At 43.5% G+C, this 14717-nt stretch overlaps 1 protein-coding gene across 6 annotated transcripts in view; it reads left to right on the top strand.

The window, feature by feature from the left end:
* LOC110489216 (proton-coupled amino acid transporter 1) overlaps positions 1–14717 on the top strand; it is a 46351-nt gene that overhangs the window by 3798 nt on the left and 27836 nt on the right. Inside the window, exons 2-10 of one of the 6 annotated variants that reach the window (XM_090198833.1) lie at positions 3223–3323; positions 6685–6773; positions 8224–8390; positions 9190–9286; positions 10181–10307; positions 10592–10682; positions 11686–11774; positions 12761–12850; positions 13246–13330. In XM_090198833.1, the coding sequence (XP_090054959.1) occupies positions 9256–9286; positions 10181–10307; positions 10592–10682; positions 11686–11774; positions 12761–12850; positions 13246–13330 (513 nt within the window). In that variant the 5' untranslated portion in view covers positions 3223–3323; positions 6685–6773; positions 8224–8390; positions 9190–9255. The remainder of the gene's footprint in view (positions 1–3222; positions 3324–6684; positions 6774–8223; positions 8391–9189; positions 9287–10180; positions 10308–10591; positions 10683–11685; positions 11775–12760; positions 12851–13245; positions 13331–14717) is intronic. The other 5 variants (XM_036943403.2, XM_090198834.1, XM_036943402.2 and 2 more) reach the window with 5 other exon arrangements.

Genomic DNA, 14717 nt, shown 5'->3' with positions numbered 1-14717 from the left:
ATACATTTTTACATGAGTTCTTTTTTATTTTATTTTATTTTATTTTTAGTCCCACCCTTGAGAAATCATTTTACGGTAATGGAGGAGAAGTTGACCTTTCTACTGATAGCCTTTTTATGTCTCAACTCCTCAAATTACGTGCAGAGTAAACACTACTACAACGGGAGTATCCATTAACATTGAATTTTGGGACATGAATCCTCAGTTTGTCGAGCACAGCATTGAGGTAACACGTACCGCTAGCAGCATTTTAGCCAAAGACTGTTATACTAGCTGTCTAGTCTATTTTTATAAATGTGCAAAAAGCATAAAACACAGTTTTATATAAGGATATGGCAACTCGTTCTTATTGTGAGAAATGTGGTAGGCCACTTGATTTCAACATCTGAACAAAGTGGACAGTCTAGTATGCTGTTCAAACAGTCGGAGATAGACAGAAAGGTGGCCATACTTCAACTGTTCAGCATTGTTAACTAGCAAATAGATCCAAATAGATACAAATAGGTTAAACTTGTATTCATAAACTGTTCTCTCTGCTACCGCACAACAACAGTACCGGAGTGCCAAGTCTAGGTCAAAAAGACTTCTTAACAGCTTCTACCCCCCAAGCCATAAGACTCCTATTACAGCTAATCAAATATCTACCCAAACTATTTGCATTCCCCCCCCCCCCCCTCTTTATGCAACTGCTACTCTCTGTTTATTATGTTTGCATAGTCACTTTAATTCTACCTACAGTTGAAGTCAGAAGTTTAAATGCACTTAGGTTGGAGTCATTAACTCGTTTTTAAACCACTCCACACATTTCTTGTTAAAACAAACTATAGTTTTGGCAAGTCAATTAGAACATCTACTTTGTGCATGACACAAGTAATTGTTCCAACAATTATTTACAGACAGATTATTTCACTGTATCACAATTCCAGTGGCTCAGAAGTTTACATACACTAATTTGACTGTGCCTTTCAACAGCTTGGAAAATTCTCAAATGATGTCATGGCTTCTGATAGGCTAATTGACATAATTTGAGACAATTTGAGGTGTACCTCTGGATGTATTTCAAGGCCTACCTTCAAACTCAGTGCCTCTTTGCTTATCATGGGAAAATCGTAGACCACCACAAGTCTGGTTCATCCTTGGGAGCAATTTCCAAACGCCCGAAGGTACCACGTTCATCTGTACAAACAATAGTACGCAAGTATAAACACCATGGGACCATGCAGCCGTCATACCGCTCAGGAAGGAGACACGTTGTCTCCTAGAGTGTGAATAGTGATGTGAATAGTGCAAATCAATCTCAGAACAACAGCAAAGGACCTTGTGAAGATGCTGGAGGAAACAAGTATAAAAGTATCTATATCCACAGTAAAACAGGTCCTATATCGACATAACCTGAAAGGCCTCTCAGCAAGGAAGAAGCCACTGCTCCAAAACCGCCATAAAAAAGCCAGACTATGGTTTGCAACTGCACATGGGGACAAAGATAGTAATTTTTTGAGAAATGTCCTCTGGTCTGATGAAACAAAAAAATAACTGTTTGGCTATAATGACCATTGTTATGTTTGGAGGGAAAAGGGGGAGGCTTGCAAGCCGAAGAACACCATCCCAACCGTGAAGCATGGGGGTGGCAGCATCATGTTGTGGGGGTGCTTTGCTGCAGGAGGGACTGGTGCACTTCACAAAATAGATGGCAGCATGAGGATGGAAAATTGTGTGGATATATTGAAGCAACATCTCAAGGCAGGAGGAATGGGCCAAAATTCACCCAACTTATTGTGGGTAGTTTATGGAAGGCTACCCGATACGTTTGACTCAAGTTAAACATTGTAAAGGCAATGCTACCAAATACTAATTGATTGTATGTAAACTTCTGACCCACTGGGAATGTGATGAAATAAATAAAAGCTGAAATAAATAATTCTCTCTACTATTATTCTGACATTTCACATTCTTAAAATAAAGTGGTGATCCTAACTGACCTAAAACAGGGATTTTTTACTAGGATTAAATGTCAGGAATTATGAAACTGAGTTTAAATGTATTTGGCTAAGGTGTATGTTAACTTTCAACTGTACATATTACCTCGACTAACCGGTGCCCCTGCTCATTGACTCTGTACCAGTACCACCTGTATATAGCCTCCACATTGACTCTGTACCAGTACCCCCTGTATATAACCTCCACATTGACTCTGTACCGTTACCCCTGTATATAGCCTCCACATTGACTCTGTACCGGTACCCCCTGTATATAGCCTCCACATTGACTCTGTACCGGTACCCCCTGTATATAGCCTCCACATTGACTCTGTACCGGTACCCCCTGTATATAGTCTCCACATTGTACCGTACAGGTACAGAGTCAACGTGGAGGCTATATACAGGGGGTACCGGTACAGAGTCAATGTGGAGACTACCGTAATACCCTGTATATAACCTCCACATTGTACCGTAATACCCTGTATATACAATGTGGAGGTTATATACAGGGTATTACGGTAGTCTCCACATTGACTCTGTACCGGTACCCCCTGCATATAGCCTCCACATTGACTCTGTACCGTAATACCCTGTATATAGCCTCCACATTGACTCTGTACCGTAATACCCTGTATATAGCCTCGCTGTTGTTATTTTACTGAAGCTCTTTAATTATTTGTTACTTTTTTATTTTTTACTTATCTGGTTTATACTGTTCTTTCGTTGTCCAGAAGCCAAAGGCTCAATCCTAGTCATATTAGCAACCCCTGCTAGCTGTTGCTATTATATTCCCCCTCTTTCTAAAATTCTGACAGAGATTTTAATCTCTATCACAACTGCTCGCATTAGGTTAAGAAGGGTGTTTTCCGAGAATTACATTTTGGTAAATGTATGAAAATTAAGTTTTATTGGCGGCTTTATTACAGGAGTTGCATGTTCAATAACAGGATATGCCTTTTGGTTTGCTGACTGATAACAGGATATGCCTTTTGGTTTGCTGACTGATAACAGGATATGCCTTTTGGTTTGCTGACTGATAACAGGATATGCCTTTTGGTTTGCTGACTGATAACAGGATATGCCTTTTGGTTTGCTGATTGATAACAGGATATGCCTTTTGGTTTGCTGACTGATAACAGGATATGCCTTTTGGTTTGCTGACTGATAACAGGATATGCCTTTTGGTTTGCTGGGCATTAATATGGAGTTGCACCCCCCCCCCCCCTTTTTGCTGCTATAACAGCCTCCACTCTTCTGGGAAGGATTTCTACTAGATGTTGGAACATTGCTGTGGGGACTTCCATTCTACCACAGCTTCCATTCTACCACTAGCACATTAGTGAGGTAAGGCGCTGACGTTGGGCATTATTTGGCATTCCATTTTATCCCAAAGGTGTTCGATGGGGTTGAAGTCAGGGCTCTGTGCAGGCCAGTCAAGTTCTTCCACACTGATCTCGACAAACCATTTCTGTGTGGGCCTCGCTTTGTGCACGGTGGCATTGTCATGCTGAAACGGGAAAGGGCCTTCCCCAAACTATTGCCACAAAGTTGGAAGCACATAATCGTCCAGAATGTCATTCTATACTATAGCGTTCCCTTCACTTGAAATAAGGGGCCCAAACCATGAAAAACAGCACCAGACCATTATTTCTCTTCCACCAAACTTTACGGTTGGCACTACTATGCATTGGTGCGGGTAGTGTTCTCCTGGCACCCACCAAACCCAGATTCGTCCGTCGTTTGCCAGGTGGTGAAGCGTGATTCATCACGCCAGAGAACACATTACTACTGCTCCAGAGTCCAATGGCGGTGAGCTTTATACTAGTCCAGCCGACGCTTGGCATTGCGCATGGTGATCTTAGGCTTGTGTGCTGCTGCTCGGCCATGGAAACCCATTTCATGAAGCTCCCGACGAACAGTTCTAGTGCTGACGTTGCTTCCAGAGGCAGCTTGGAACTCGGGAGTGAGTGTTGCAACCGAGGACAGACGATTTATACAAGCTACACACTTCAGCACTCGGCGGTCCTGTTCTGTGAACTTGTGTGGCCTGCCACTTCGCGGCTGAGCCATTGTTGCTCCTAGACGTTGGGAAGGTGGCATCATATGACAGTGCCTCGTTGAATGTTACCGAGCTCGTCAGTTAGGCCATTCTACTGCCAATGTTTGTCTATTGAGATTGCATGGCGGTGTGCTCGATTTTTATGTACCTGTCAGCAAAGGATGTTGCTGAAATGGCCGAATCCACTAATTTGAAGGGGTGTTCACATACTTTTGTGTATATGTTGAGCCTAGCCCAGAGCTGAACCTCTAAACTGTCTGTATAACTGAGTCTATAAGGTCCAGTTCTGTGTTAATATTGCATCATCTGTAGAACTGTGCATTTTCCATGTCAGAAGGGATTTTCTTATTTGCATTTCATCATAACCTGGAACAAAGTAAATACATACTGACAACATTCAGCAAATTGTATTGCTTCATGACGCCGACAGGTTAGAGGTCAAAAGTTTGGATCTATGAATATAGTCTCCTAGCTAAGAAGGGTATCATCTCCTAGCTATGTATCTTCAATGCAAGATCATTTTCTATGTTCCTCCTCTGACAAGGAACAAAAATAAAAATAACTGTACTTGATTGTCTAAAAATAATAAATATTGATTAGGTTTAATAGCCATTGTTAAAAACTCACTTGACTACTTGTCTAAGTTGTTCTTCATCACACATGGTAGCACGTTGTGCTGCTAATAACTTTCTGTCCATCACTCCCCTGAGGGAGAGATCTGATGGATTGGTACGTATGTACATAGGCCTACATATGTTGACAAAGAAATTGGAAGTGAAAACCGAGAGACAACAAAATATCAGAAGTCACACTTTTTTTAGGGGAACAGAATGTAGCCAGCCTCGTTGCCTTTTTCAGAACAGGAGAACAGACTGTAGCCTGCCTCGTTGCCTTTTTCAGAACAGGAGAACAGAATCTAGCCTGCCTCGTTGCCTTTTTTAGAACAGGATAACAGAATGTAGCCTGCCTCGTTGCCTTTTTCAGAACAGGATAACAGAATGTAGCCTGCCTCGTTGCCTTTTTCAGAACAGGAGAACAGAATGTAGCCTGCCTCGTTGCCTTTTTCAGAACAGGAGAACAGAATGTAGCCTGCCTCGTTGCCTTTTTCAGAACAGGAGAACAGAATGTAGCCTGCCTCGTTGCTTTTTCAGAACAGCGATGGTCATTTCAAGGTTGTTCAGCAGAGGCAGTCAGCATCTGACTTTGCAGTAGTGTTGCATGGTATACCACTACAATGGTAATATCATTGAACTAGTTGCTGTCAGCATCTGACTTTGCAGTAGTGTTGCATGGTATACCACTACAATGGTAATATCATTGAACTAGTTGCTGTCAGCATCTGACTTTGCAGTAGTGTTGCATGGTATACCACTACAATGGTAATATCATGATACCAAACATTTTAGAATACCGTAGTACCGTTTCGTCTGATAATACTAACTTTTTCAGCCTCACCGATCTAAAGAACCTGCTGACGCCTGGTATAATATGTTATTAAAGTCAGTTCGGTTTATACATTCAGTTGGATTTCAGCAACAGCCTCTAGTCTCTTGTATGTGCTGGTCCAATAATAACCAATTCACTTTCGTGCTTCTATCACGTGTGGCAGCTGTACTCAGCCAGCAGGCAGCCACATTCCCTACCAGCCCTCACTCAGGCAGCCACATTCCCTACCAGCCCTCACTCAGGCAGCCACATTCCCTACCAGCCCTCACTCAGGCAGCCACATTCCCTACCAGCCCTCACTCAGGCAGCCACATTCCCTACCAGCCCTCACTCAGGCAGCCACATTCCCTACCAGCCCTCACTCAGGCAGCCACATTCCCTACCAGCCCTCACTCAGGCAGCCACATTCCCTACCAGCCCTCACTCAGGCAGCCACATTCCCTACCAGCCCTCAATCAGGCAGCCACATTCCCTACCAGCCCTCACTCAGGCAGCCACATTCCCTACCAGCCCTCACTCAGGCAGCCACATTCCCTACCAGCCCTCAATCAGGCAGCCACCTTCCCTACCAGCCCTCACTCAGGCAGCCACATTCCCTACCAGCCCTCACTCAGGCAGCCACATTCCCTACCAGCCCTCACTCAGGCAGCCACATTCCCTACCAGCCCTCAATCAGGCAGCCACATTCCCTACCAGCCCTCACTCAGGCAGCTTTACAGCAAAGAGAACTGCTTGCCTCTACTTAAAATAGCAAAGGGACGCAAAACAATCTGTTTGTGGAACGACCCTTGTGCCGAAAATAACGTGTCTGTGTCTCTCTCCAGTCTACACAACATAAACCCCCAGAAACCATCTCTCATAGGCCATATCTGGTTTACAATCGCATACTTTTGTCAGGGGTTGGAGAGAAAAAAAAAGTACATCAGATATGGCCTATGAGAGATGGTTTCTGTAAAGGTGGTTCTCGCACACGCACACACACACACACGAGAGGTTTTTGAAAACAGTTGTAGGTAAACCGAGACAGTGGTTGGTGGTGGTCATCTTAGACTGTGAACAGATCTACTTTTGGATATCAGGTAAAGTTTCATACCCAAATAAGGAAATGAGATGATGATGATGATGATGAAGCCTAGTATCTGGACTATTAAAAGACATGTTTCCAGGGTAACAAGAAGATATCTTTTTGATCTCTTATAGCATATTCATCATAACATCAATATCATCATCTGACTGGAGAGACACACCACTTATTTTGGTTAATCCACATTCAACTCCCAAAGACCAGGGTAAGAAGTTCTTAATTATTTTTGTACTAATCTGCACACTTAAAAATATTTCATCTTTTTTTTTAAATATTGAAATATCAAGTATCACTCGCATTAGGCAGAATAATTATAATAATAGTAATTTATTGCATTTTTTAAAATTTATTTTCATTATATAAGAGTGAGGTGCATCAGTGTTTACGTGGTAGCTGGGATGCAGACCCTGATGAGTCTTCTGTTTTTAAACTGTTTTGTTACATTGGAGCAGCTTTCAGAGTGAGCAACGTTGATACATTTGTATCATTTCAGCAATGTTGATACATTTGTATCATTTCAGCAATGTTGATACATTTGTATCATTTCAGCAACGTTGATACATTTGTATCATTTCAGCAATGTTGATACATTTGTATCATTTTAGCAATGTTGATACATTTGTATCATTTTAGCAACGTTGATACATTTGTATCATTTTAGCAACGTTGATACATTTGTATCATTTCAGCAACGTTGATACATTTGTATCATTTCAGCAACGTTGATACATTTGTATCATTTCAGCAACGTTGATACATTTGTATCATTTCAGCAACGTTGATACATTTGTATCATTTCAGCAACGTTGATACATTTGTATCATTTCAGCAATGTTGATACATTTGTATCATCGCCTGTTATAACCAATTGCACAGACCAGTCTGAGTAGTCTGAGTAGACTGAGCCAATCAGCCATTCTATGTAGGATTCTATTATCCACTGACCAGTGTGAAGTTAAATTCAATATGTTGCATTGAGTAAAAGTGTGAATTTCCTTGACCGGTATCGTGATACTTGGCCTGGTATCGTTAGTACACTGAACAAAAATATAAAACCCAACATGCAACAATTTCAAAGATTTTACTGAGTTACAGTTCATATAAGGAAATCAGTCAATTTAAATACATTCATTAGGCCCTAATGTACAGATTTCACATCACTGGGAATACAGATATGCATCTGGTCACAGATACCTTAAAAGAAAAGTATGGGCGGGGATCAGAAAGCCAGTCAGTATCTGGGGTGACCACCATTTTGCCCCATGCAGTGTGACACATCTCCTTCACAGAGTTGATCAGGCTGTTGATTGTGGACTGTGAAATGGTGTCCCACTCCTCTTCAATGGCTGTGCGAAGTTTCTGGATATTGGGGGGGAACTGGAACACGCTGTTGTACACATCGATCCAGAGCATCCCAAACATGCACAATGGGTGACCATGTCTCGTGAGTATGCAGGCCATGGAGGAACGAAGACATTTTCAGCTTCCAGGAATTGTGTACAGCATCTTGCGACATGGGGCCGTGCATTATCATGCTGAAACGTGAGGTGATGGCGGCAGATGAATGGCATGAAAATGGCCTCAGGATCTCATCACGGTATCTCTGTGCATTCAAATTACCATAGATAAAATGCATTTGTGTTCATTGTTCGTAGCTTATGCCTGACCCGTACCATAACCCCACCAATGGGATTCTCTGTTAACAACGTTGACATCAACAAACCGCTCTCCCACACGACGTCTGCTATCTGCCCGGTACAGTTGAAACCTGGGATTCATTTGTGAAGACCACACTTCTCCAGCGTGCCAGTAGCCATCACAGGTGAGCAGTTGCCCACTGACGTCGGTTACGACACTGAACTGCAGTCAGGTCAAGACCCAGGTGAGGGTGACGAGCACGCAGATGAGCTTCCATGAGACGGTTTCTGACAGTTTGTGTAGAAATTCTTTGGTTGTACAAACCCCGAGTTTCAGCAGCTGGTGCGGTTGGACGTACTGCCAAATTCTCTAAAATGACATTGGAGCCGGCTTATGGTAGAGAAATTAACATTAAATTATCTGCCAAGAGCTCTATTGGACATTCCGGCTGTCAGCATGCCAATTGCATGCTCTCTCAACTTGAGACATCTGTGGCGCTGTGGGACAAAACTGCTTATTTTAGAGTGGCCTTTTATTGTCCCCAGCACAAGATGCACCTATGTAATGATCATTTGGGTTAATCAGCTTCTAGTTATGCCACACCTCTCAGGTGGATGGATTATCTTGGCAAATGAGAAATGCTCACTAGGGATGTAAACAAAGGTGTGCACACAATTTGAGCGAGAAGGTTTTTGTGCATATGGAACATTTCTGGGATATTTTCATTTCAGCTCATGAAACAATGGGACCAACACTTTTATATTTTAGTTTAGTATAAAATCTTGATATCGTGATGACACTACTGTGCAGTAATAACGCTTAACTAGTTGCTGTCAGCATTTCTGACTGTGCGGTAATAGCATAGAACAAGCCTCAACTCCAGCAGTTCTATGTTTCTCCAGATAAGAACACTGCTGATTCTTTGAGATCTGGTAAGCTAGTATAACATGGAATTCACTTCTGTTACATTGTCCTTACCACAGTGGCTCTGGAGGAGAAATCTGAGACGAAGGCAGCAGGAGGATCCACCCAGCGCCAGCGGACCAACCATGACCTCCAACACTGACAATCGTCAAGACGGTATTTATTTTGAAACCCAGAACAGGGCCTGTATTCATAAAAAGTAGGACTGCTCGTCTGGTATCAGTGTCTCTATATGAGTAGGAGTGCTGATCCAGTCCTTTTTTTTTTTTTATCCTAAGGAATACGTTTATATGGACAGGAGGCGATCTGATGCTAAATTAGTACTCCTACTCTGAGAAGTTTTAGAATTATGAGCCCTGGGCTGCGTTCAACAGGGCACAACCTTGTGGAATGTGCAGATGGCAATCTGGACAAAGAATCCCAATAGGACAAACATGATTCTCTGACACGTGGAAGAAGGAATGAGATCCGGTCTATTCATGACATTTCTACCTACAGCGTTTGCCTAGTGAACATATCCAGGGAACTCATGTACCCTGTGATTGAGTAGAAACACACATTTTCCCACACACGCAGGATATATCTCTATTTCAATACTTTCCATTCAGTGATTCTTCTTTTAGATGAGAAGTAGCCTAAAGTGTCTTGTTAGTGGCCCGTCATGAGATCATTAGCTTACAGCAATAACCCGCTGTTTGCGTCAACAAGCCAGGGCCTAGTCTCGCGGACCGATTTTATGGCTAGAACTCTGGTCCTTCTGTGGGGATTCTGTGTAGTAGAACCCTGCTATCGACAGTATGAAGTCATGTCATCTCAGCGACAGAATTAAGACGTTCTCCTGACTGAGGGAGTTGAATTAAGACTTTCTCCTGACTGAGGGAGTTGAATTAAGACGTTCTCCTGACTGAGGGAGTTGAATTAAGACGTTCTCCTGACTGAGGGAGTTGAATTAAGTATTTATTTGAAGTTTCCCCTTCTACCCATGTATGTAACAACATTGTAGCTACATAGCAACTTAATGTAGACGGACTGTGTGTCCCCGTATTGCAGGCCCAGGTCCAGTTCTCTCCAGGATATCAGCGAGCACCTCTGAGGAGGATGTTCTCTGTCCTACTCCACCTCTCCCCCCAGGACCTGATTCTCAGTATGAGAGAATCGGAGGCCAAACAGGAGCTTCGTAAGTAATGGTTATGTTACATGCAAAGATGTATTTTTTTAAATTCCAGATCTTGGTCGTTACAAAGCGCAACTCAATTGTATTGAAACTGTCACTTTTTTTATTTCCAAAGTAAAAGTCCTTAGCAGCACAGTTTCCATCCTGAGACCTTCCTCAGGCCCCATACAAAGAGCTGATTTTATATGAGAGCGTATGAGAGAGCCTGCATTCATAATTGTTTGGTTCCATTATTGTGTTGCGCAATGTGATTTGACACGGATCATGTTTTATTTGTTATGTTGTAGGTTTTTACAGACCCTGATCCACCTCCTGAAGGGGAACATTGGTACAGGGCTGCTAGGTCTACCTCTGGCTGTCAGGAACGCAGGCCTTGTGGTAAGCAAACAGTTAACAATGAAGTAATAATAATTCCTGATAACCAAATACCTGTTCTACCAGACTCGGGCTTAGAACGGTCACCCTGCCTGTTCTACCAGACTCAGGCTTAGAACGGTCACCCTGCCTGTTCGACCAGACTCAGGCTTAGAACGGTCACCCTGCCTGTTCTACCAGACTCAGGCTTAGAACGGTCACCCTGCCTGTTCTACTAGACTCAGGCTTAGAACGGTCACCCTGCCTGTTCTACCAGACTCAGGCTTAGAACGGTCACCCTGCCTGTTCTACCAGACTCAGGCTTAGAACGGTCACCCTGCCTGTTCTACCAGACTCAGGCTTAGAACGGTCACCCTGCCTGTTCTACCAGACTCAGGCTTAGAACGGTCACCCTGCCTGTTCTACCAGACTTTATTTGTGTTCTCTTGTATTTGTTCAAAACCTTTATCATTATTTAAACAATCTTACTTTGATCTATTCTAGAGCTCCTTAGTAGATGTCCATTGCTAATACATTTATTCTGCAAGTGCAGTGTGAGGGAATGACAGAATCCCAATGGGACAACACCTAATGACAGAATCCCAATGGGACAACGCCTAACGACAGAATCCCAATGGGACAACACCTAACGACAGAATCCCAATGGGACAACGCCTAACGACAGAATCCCAATGGGACAACACCTAATGACAGAATCCCAATGGGACAACACCTAATGACAGAATCCCAATGGGACAACACCTAATGACAGAATCCCAACGGGACAACGCCTAACGACAGAATCCCAACGGGACAACACCTAATGACAGAATCCCAACGGGACAACACCTAATGACAGAATCCCAACGGGACAACACCTAATGACAGAATCCCAATGGGACAACACCTAACGACAGAATCCCAACGGGACAACGCCTAACGACAGAATCCCAACGGGACAACGCCTAACGACAGAATCCCAACGGGACAACGCCTAACGACACTTATCTTCTCTCTTCCTTTCCAGTTAGGACCTCTGAGTCTGTTTGCCATGGGGATAATAGCAGTCCACTGTATGAACCTGCTTGTAATCTGTTCCCACCACCTCAGTGTAAAGTAAGTGGAGCCTTTCTCACACCTTCTGCCTGCAGTGCACCTCAGTTGTTCCATAAACGGATCCTATTGTGGTGGATACTGTTGTGCAACTAGTTTGAGTCGAGCATCAAGAAGAGAAGTACAGTACTTTCACATTGTGCACTTCCTCTTTTTTGAGTTTGACGTCTATGAGGAAATCTCTCACGTTGTCCTGGAAACTGGAATGGTGAAATGTATTCAGTTCATAGATTAGCGTAAGTCAAAGTCACCTAAATGCAGCTATGCCATTTAAGCCCAGTATTGGATAAAGCAGGATTTTTTATGAAGCGAACCAAGCCAGTCATAGGTCCACTGTGTTCACACCATTATGGGTGTGTTCGGACTGCAAGGTATGTTGTTGATCTGGTGCGGTTAGTTTCCTTTATAGGAGAAGTGAAAACCATTGTATTTTGTAATACAAGCAAACCAAACCGTAATGAGCACGGTGTGTGAATGTACTTCTCATTTCTGTAGAATATTCTACATCCATTGTTCACAACCCTGTTCTCTATTAGACAATTAAACACATGATTAACCTATGTTAATACCACTGTCAGATTCCTCACGCTAGTGACCAGGTACCAGGCCCCAGCTGAAGTAACACTGTCACGTTTAGTGAACATGGGGTCAACATTGTGTATGGTCATTTTTGTTTTGTGTTTAGATGGTCATTGAATTCTGGGCCCATTATTCAGTTTAGCCTTTTAGACCATAATGATTCAGATTCCATGGACAGGGTAGACCTGATCCCAGCTCAGGTTCCATGGACAGGGTAGACCTGATCCCAGCTCAGGTTCCATGGACAGGGTAGACCTGATCCCAGCTCAGGTTCCATGGACAGGGTAGACCTGATCCCAGCTCAGGTTCCATGGACAGGGTAGACCTGATCCCAGCTCAGGTTCCATGGACAGGGTAGACCTGATCCCATGTCAGCACTTTTACCCTGAGTGGTGGTCCCTCTGTTCTAGGTTGAACAAGCCCTTTCTGGACTATGGCGATGCTGTGCAGTATGGTATGGAGAATGTCTCGTGGCTGAGAAGGCACTCAATATGGGGGAGGTAAATATAGAACGCGTCTACAGTAGCATGCGTCTACAGTAGCATGCGTCTACAGTAGCATGCGTCTACAGTAGCATGCGTCTACAGGAAGGTGATAATCATGAAATGTATTCTTTAATAACAAGTCAAACTCCCTTTATTCTTATATATTATGACTTGTGATTAGACCTTTATTCAATAAGAGTTCAATTCAGTAAACACTCCTCAGTGTTTGGGGTGGGGGGTCCCTTCTAATGTGTAGGACAGAGGTTGATTTGGGTCCTTTAATATCTTGTGTTTTCAGTCCCCTCTGTGTAGAACGGAGGTTGATTTGGGTCCTTTAATATCTTGTGTTTTCAGTCCCCTCTGTGTAGAACGGAGGTTGATTTGGGTCCTTTCTTCCTGTTTTCCTTCAGGCGGATAGTGAACGTGTTTTTGATCATCACCCAGCTGGGTTTCTGCTGTGTCTACTTCGTCTTCCTCAGTGACAATATCAAACAGGTAGGGGGACATGGTGTCATGTTCATATGTGGTGAGAAACAGTACTAGCCAAAAGGTGGTGGTGTTTACTTCTTCCTGAGCAGTAGCAGCAGTTTAGATGTTATCATCACGATCATCATGATGTTTCTAGAGACAATATCTCTCTCTTCATCACTCAATACCTAGGTTTACCTCCACTGTATTCACATCCTACCTTACCTTTGTCTGTACATTATACCTTGATGCTATTTTATCGCCCCCAGAAACCTCCTTTTACTCTCTGTTCCAGACGTTCTAGACGACCAATTCTTATTGCTTTTAGTCGCACCCTTATTCTACTCCTCCTATGTTCCTCTGGCGATGTAGAGGTGAATCCAGGCCCTGCAGTGCCTAGCTCCACTCCTATTCCCCAGGCGCTCTCTTTTGACGACTTCTGTAACCGTAATAGCCTTGGTTTCATGCATGTTAACATTAGAAGCCTCCTCCCTAAGTTTGTTCTATTCACTGCTTTAGCACACTCTGCCAACCCGGATGTTCTAGCTGTGTCTGAATCCTGGCTTAGGAAGACCACCAAAAATTCAGACATTTTAATTCCAAACTACAACATTTTCAGACAAGATAGAACTGCCAAAAGGGGCCGTGATGCAATCTACTGCAAAGATAGCCTGCAGAGTTCTGTCCTACTATCCAGGTCTGTACCCAAACAATTTGAACTTCTACTTTTTAAAAATCCACCTCTCTAAAAACAAGTCTCTCACCGTTGCCGCCTGCTATAGACCACCCTCTGCCCCCAGCTGTGCTCTGGACACCATATGTGAACTGATTGCCCCCCATCTATCTTCAGAGCTCGTGCTGCTAGGCGACCTAAACTGGAACATGCTTAACACCCCAGCCATCCTACAATCTAAACTTGATGCCCTCAATCTCACACAAATTATCAATGAACCTACCAGGTACCTCCCCAAAGCCTTAAACATGGGCACCCTCATAGATATCATCCTAACCAACTTCCCCTCTAAATACACCTCTGCTGTCTTCAACCAAGATCTCAGCGATCACTGCCTCATTGCCTGCATCCGTAATGGGTCAGCGGTCAAACGACCTCCTCTCATCACTGTAAAACGCTCCCTGAAACACTTCAGCGAGCAGGCCTTTCTAATCAACCTGGCCGGGGTATCCTGGAAGGATATTGACCTCATCCCGTCAGTAGAGGATGCCTGGATATTTTTAAAAAATGCCTTCCTAACCATCTTAAATAAACATGCCCCATTCAAGAAATTTAGAACCAGGAACAGATATAGCCCTTGGTTCTCCCCAGACCTGACTGCCCTTAACCAACACAAAAACATCCTATGGCGTTCTGCATTAGCATCGAACAGCCCCCGTGAAATGCAGCTGTTCAGGGAAG

The sequence above is a fragment of the Oncorhynchus mykiss genome, chromosome 14 (genome assembly GCF_057628025.1).
Source record: "Oncorhynchus mykiss isolate SJ-2025 chromosome 14, ASM5762802v1, whole genome shotgun sequence".
NCBI lineage: Eukaryota > Metazoa > Chordata > Actinopteri > Salmoniformes > Salmonidae > Oncorhynchus > Oncorhynchus mykiss.
This window is presented reverse-complemented; position numbering and strand designations above follow the sequence as displayed.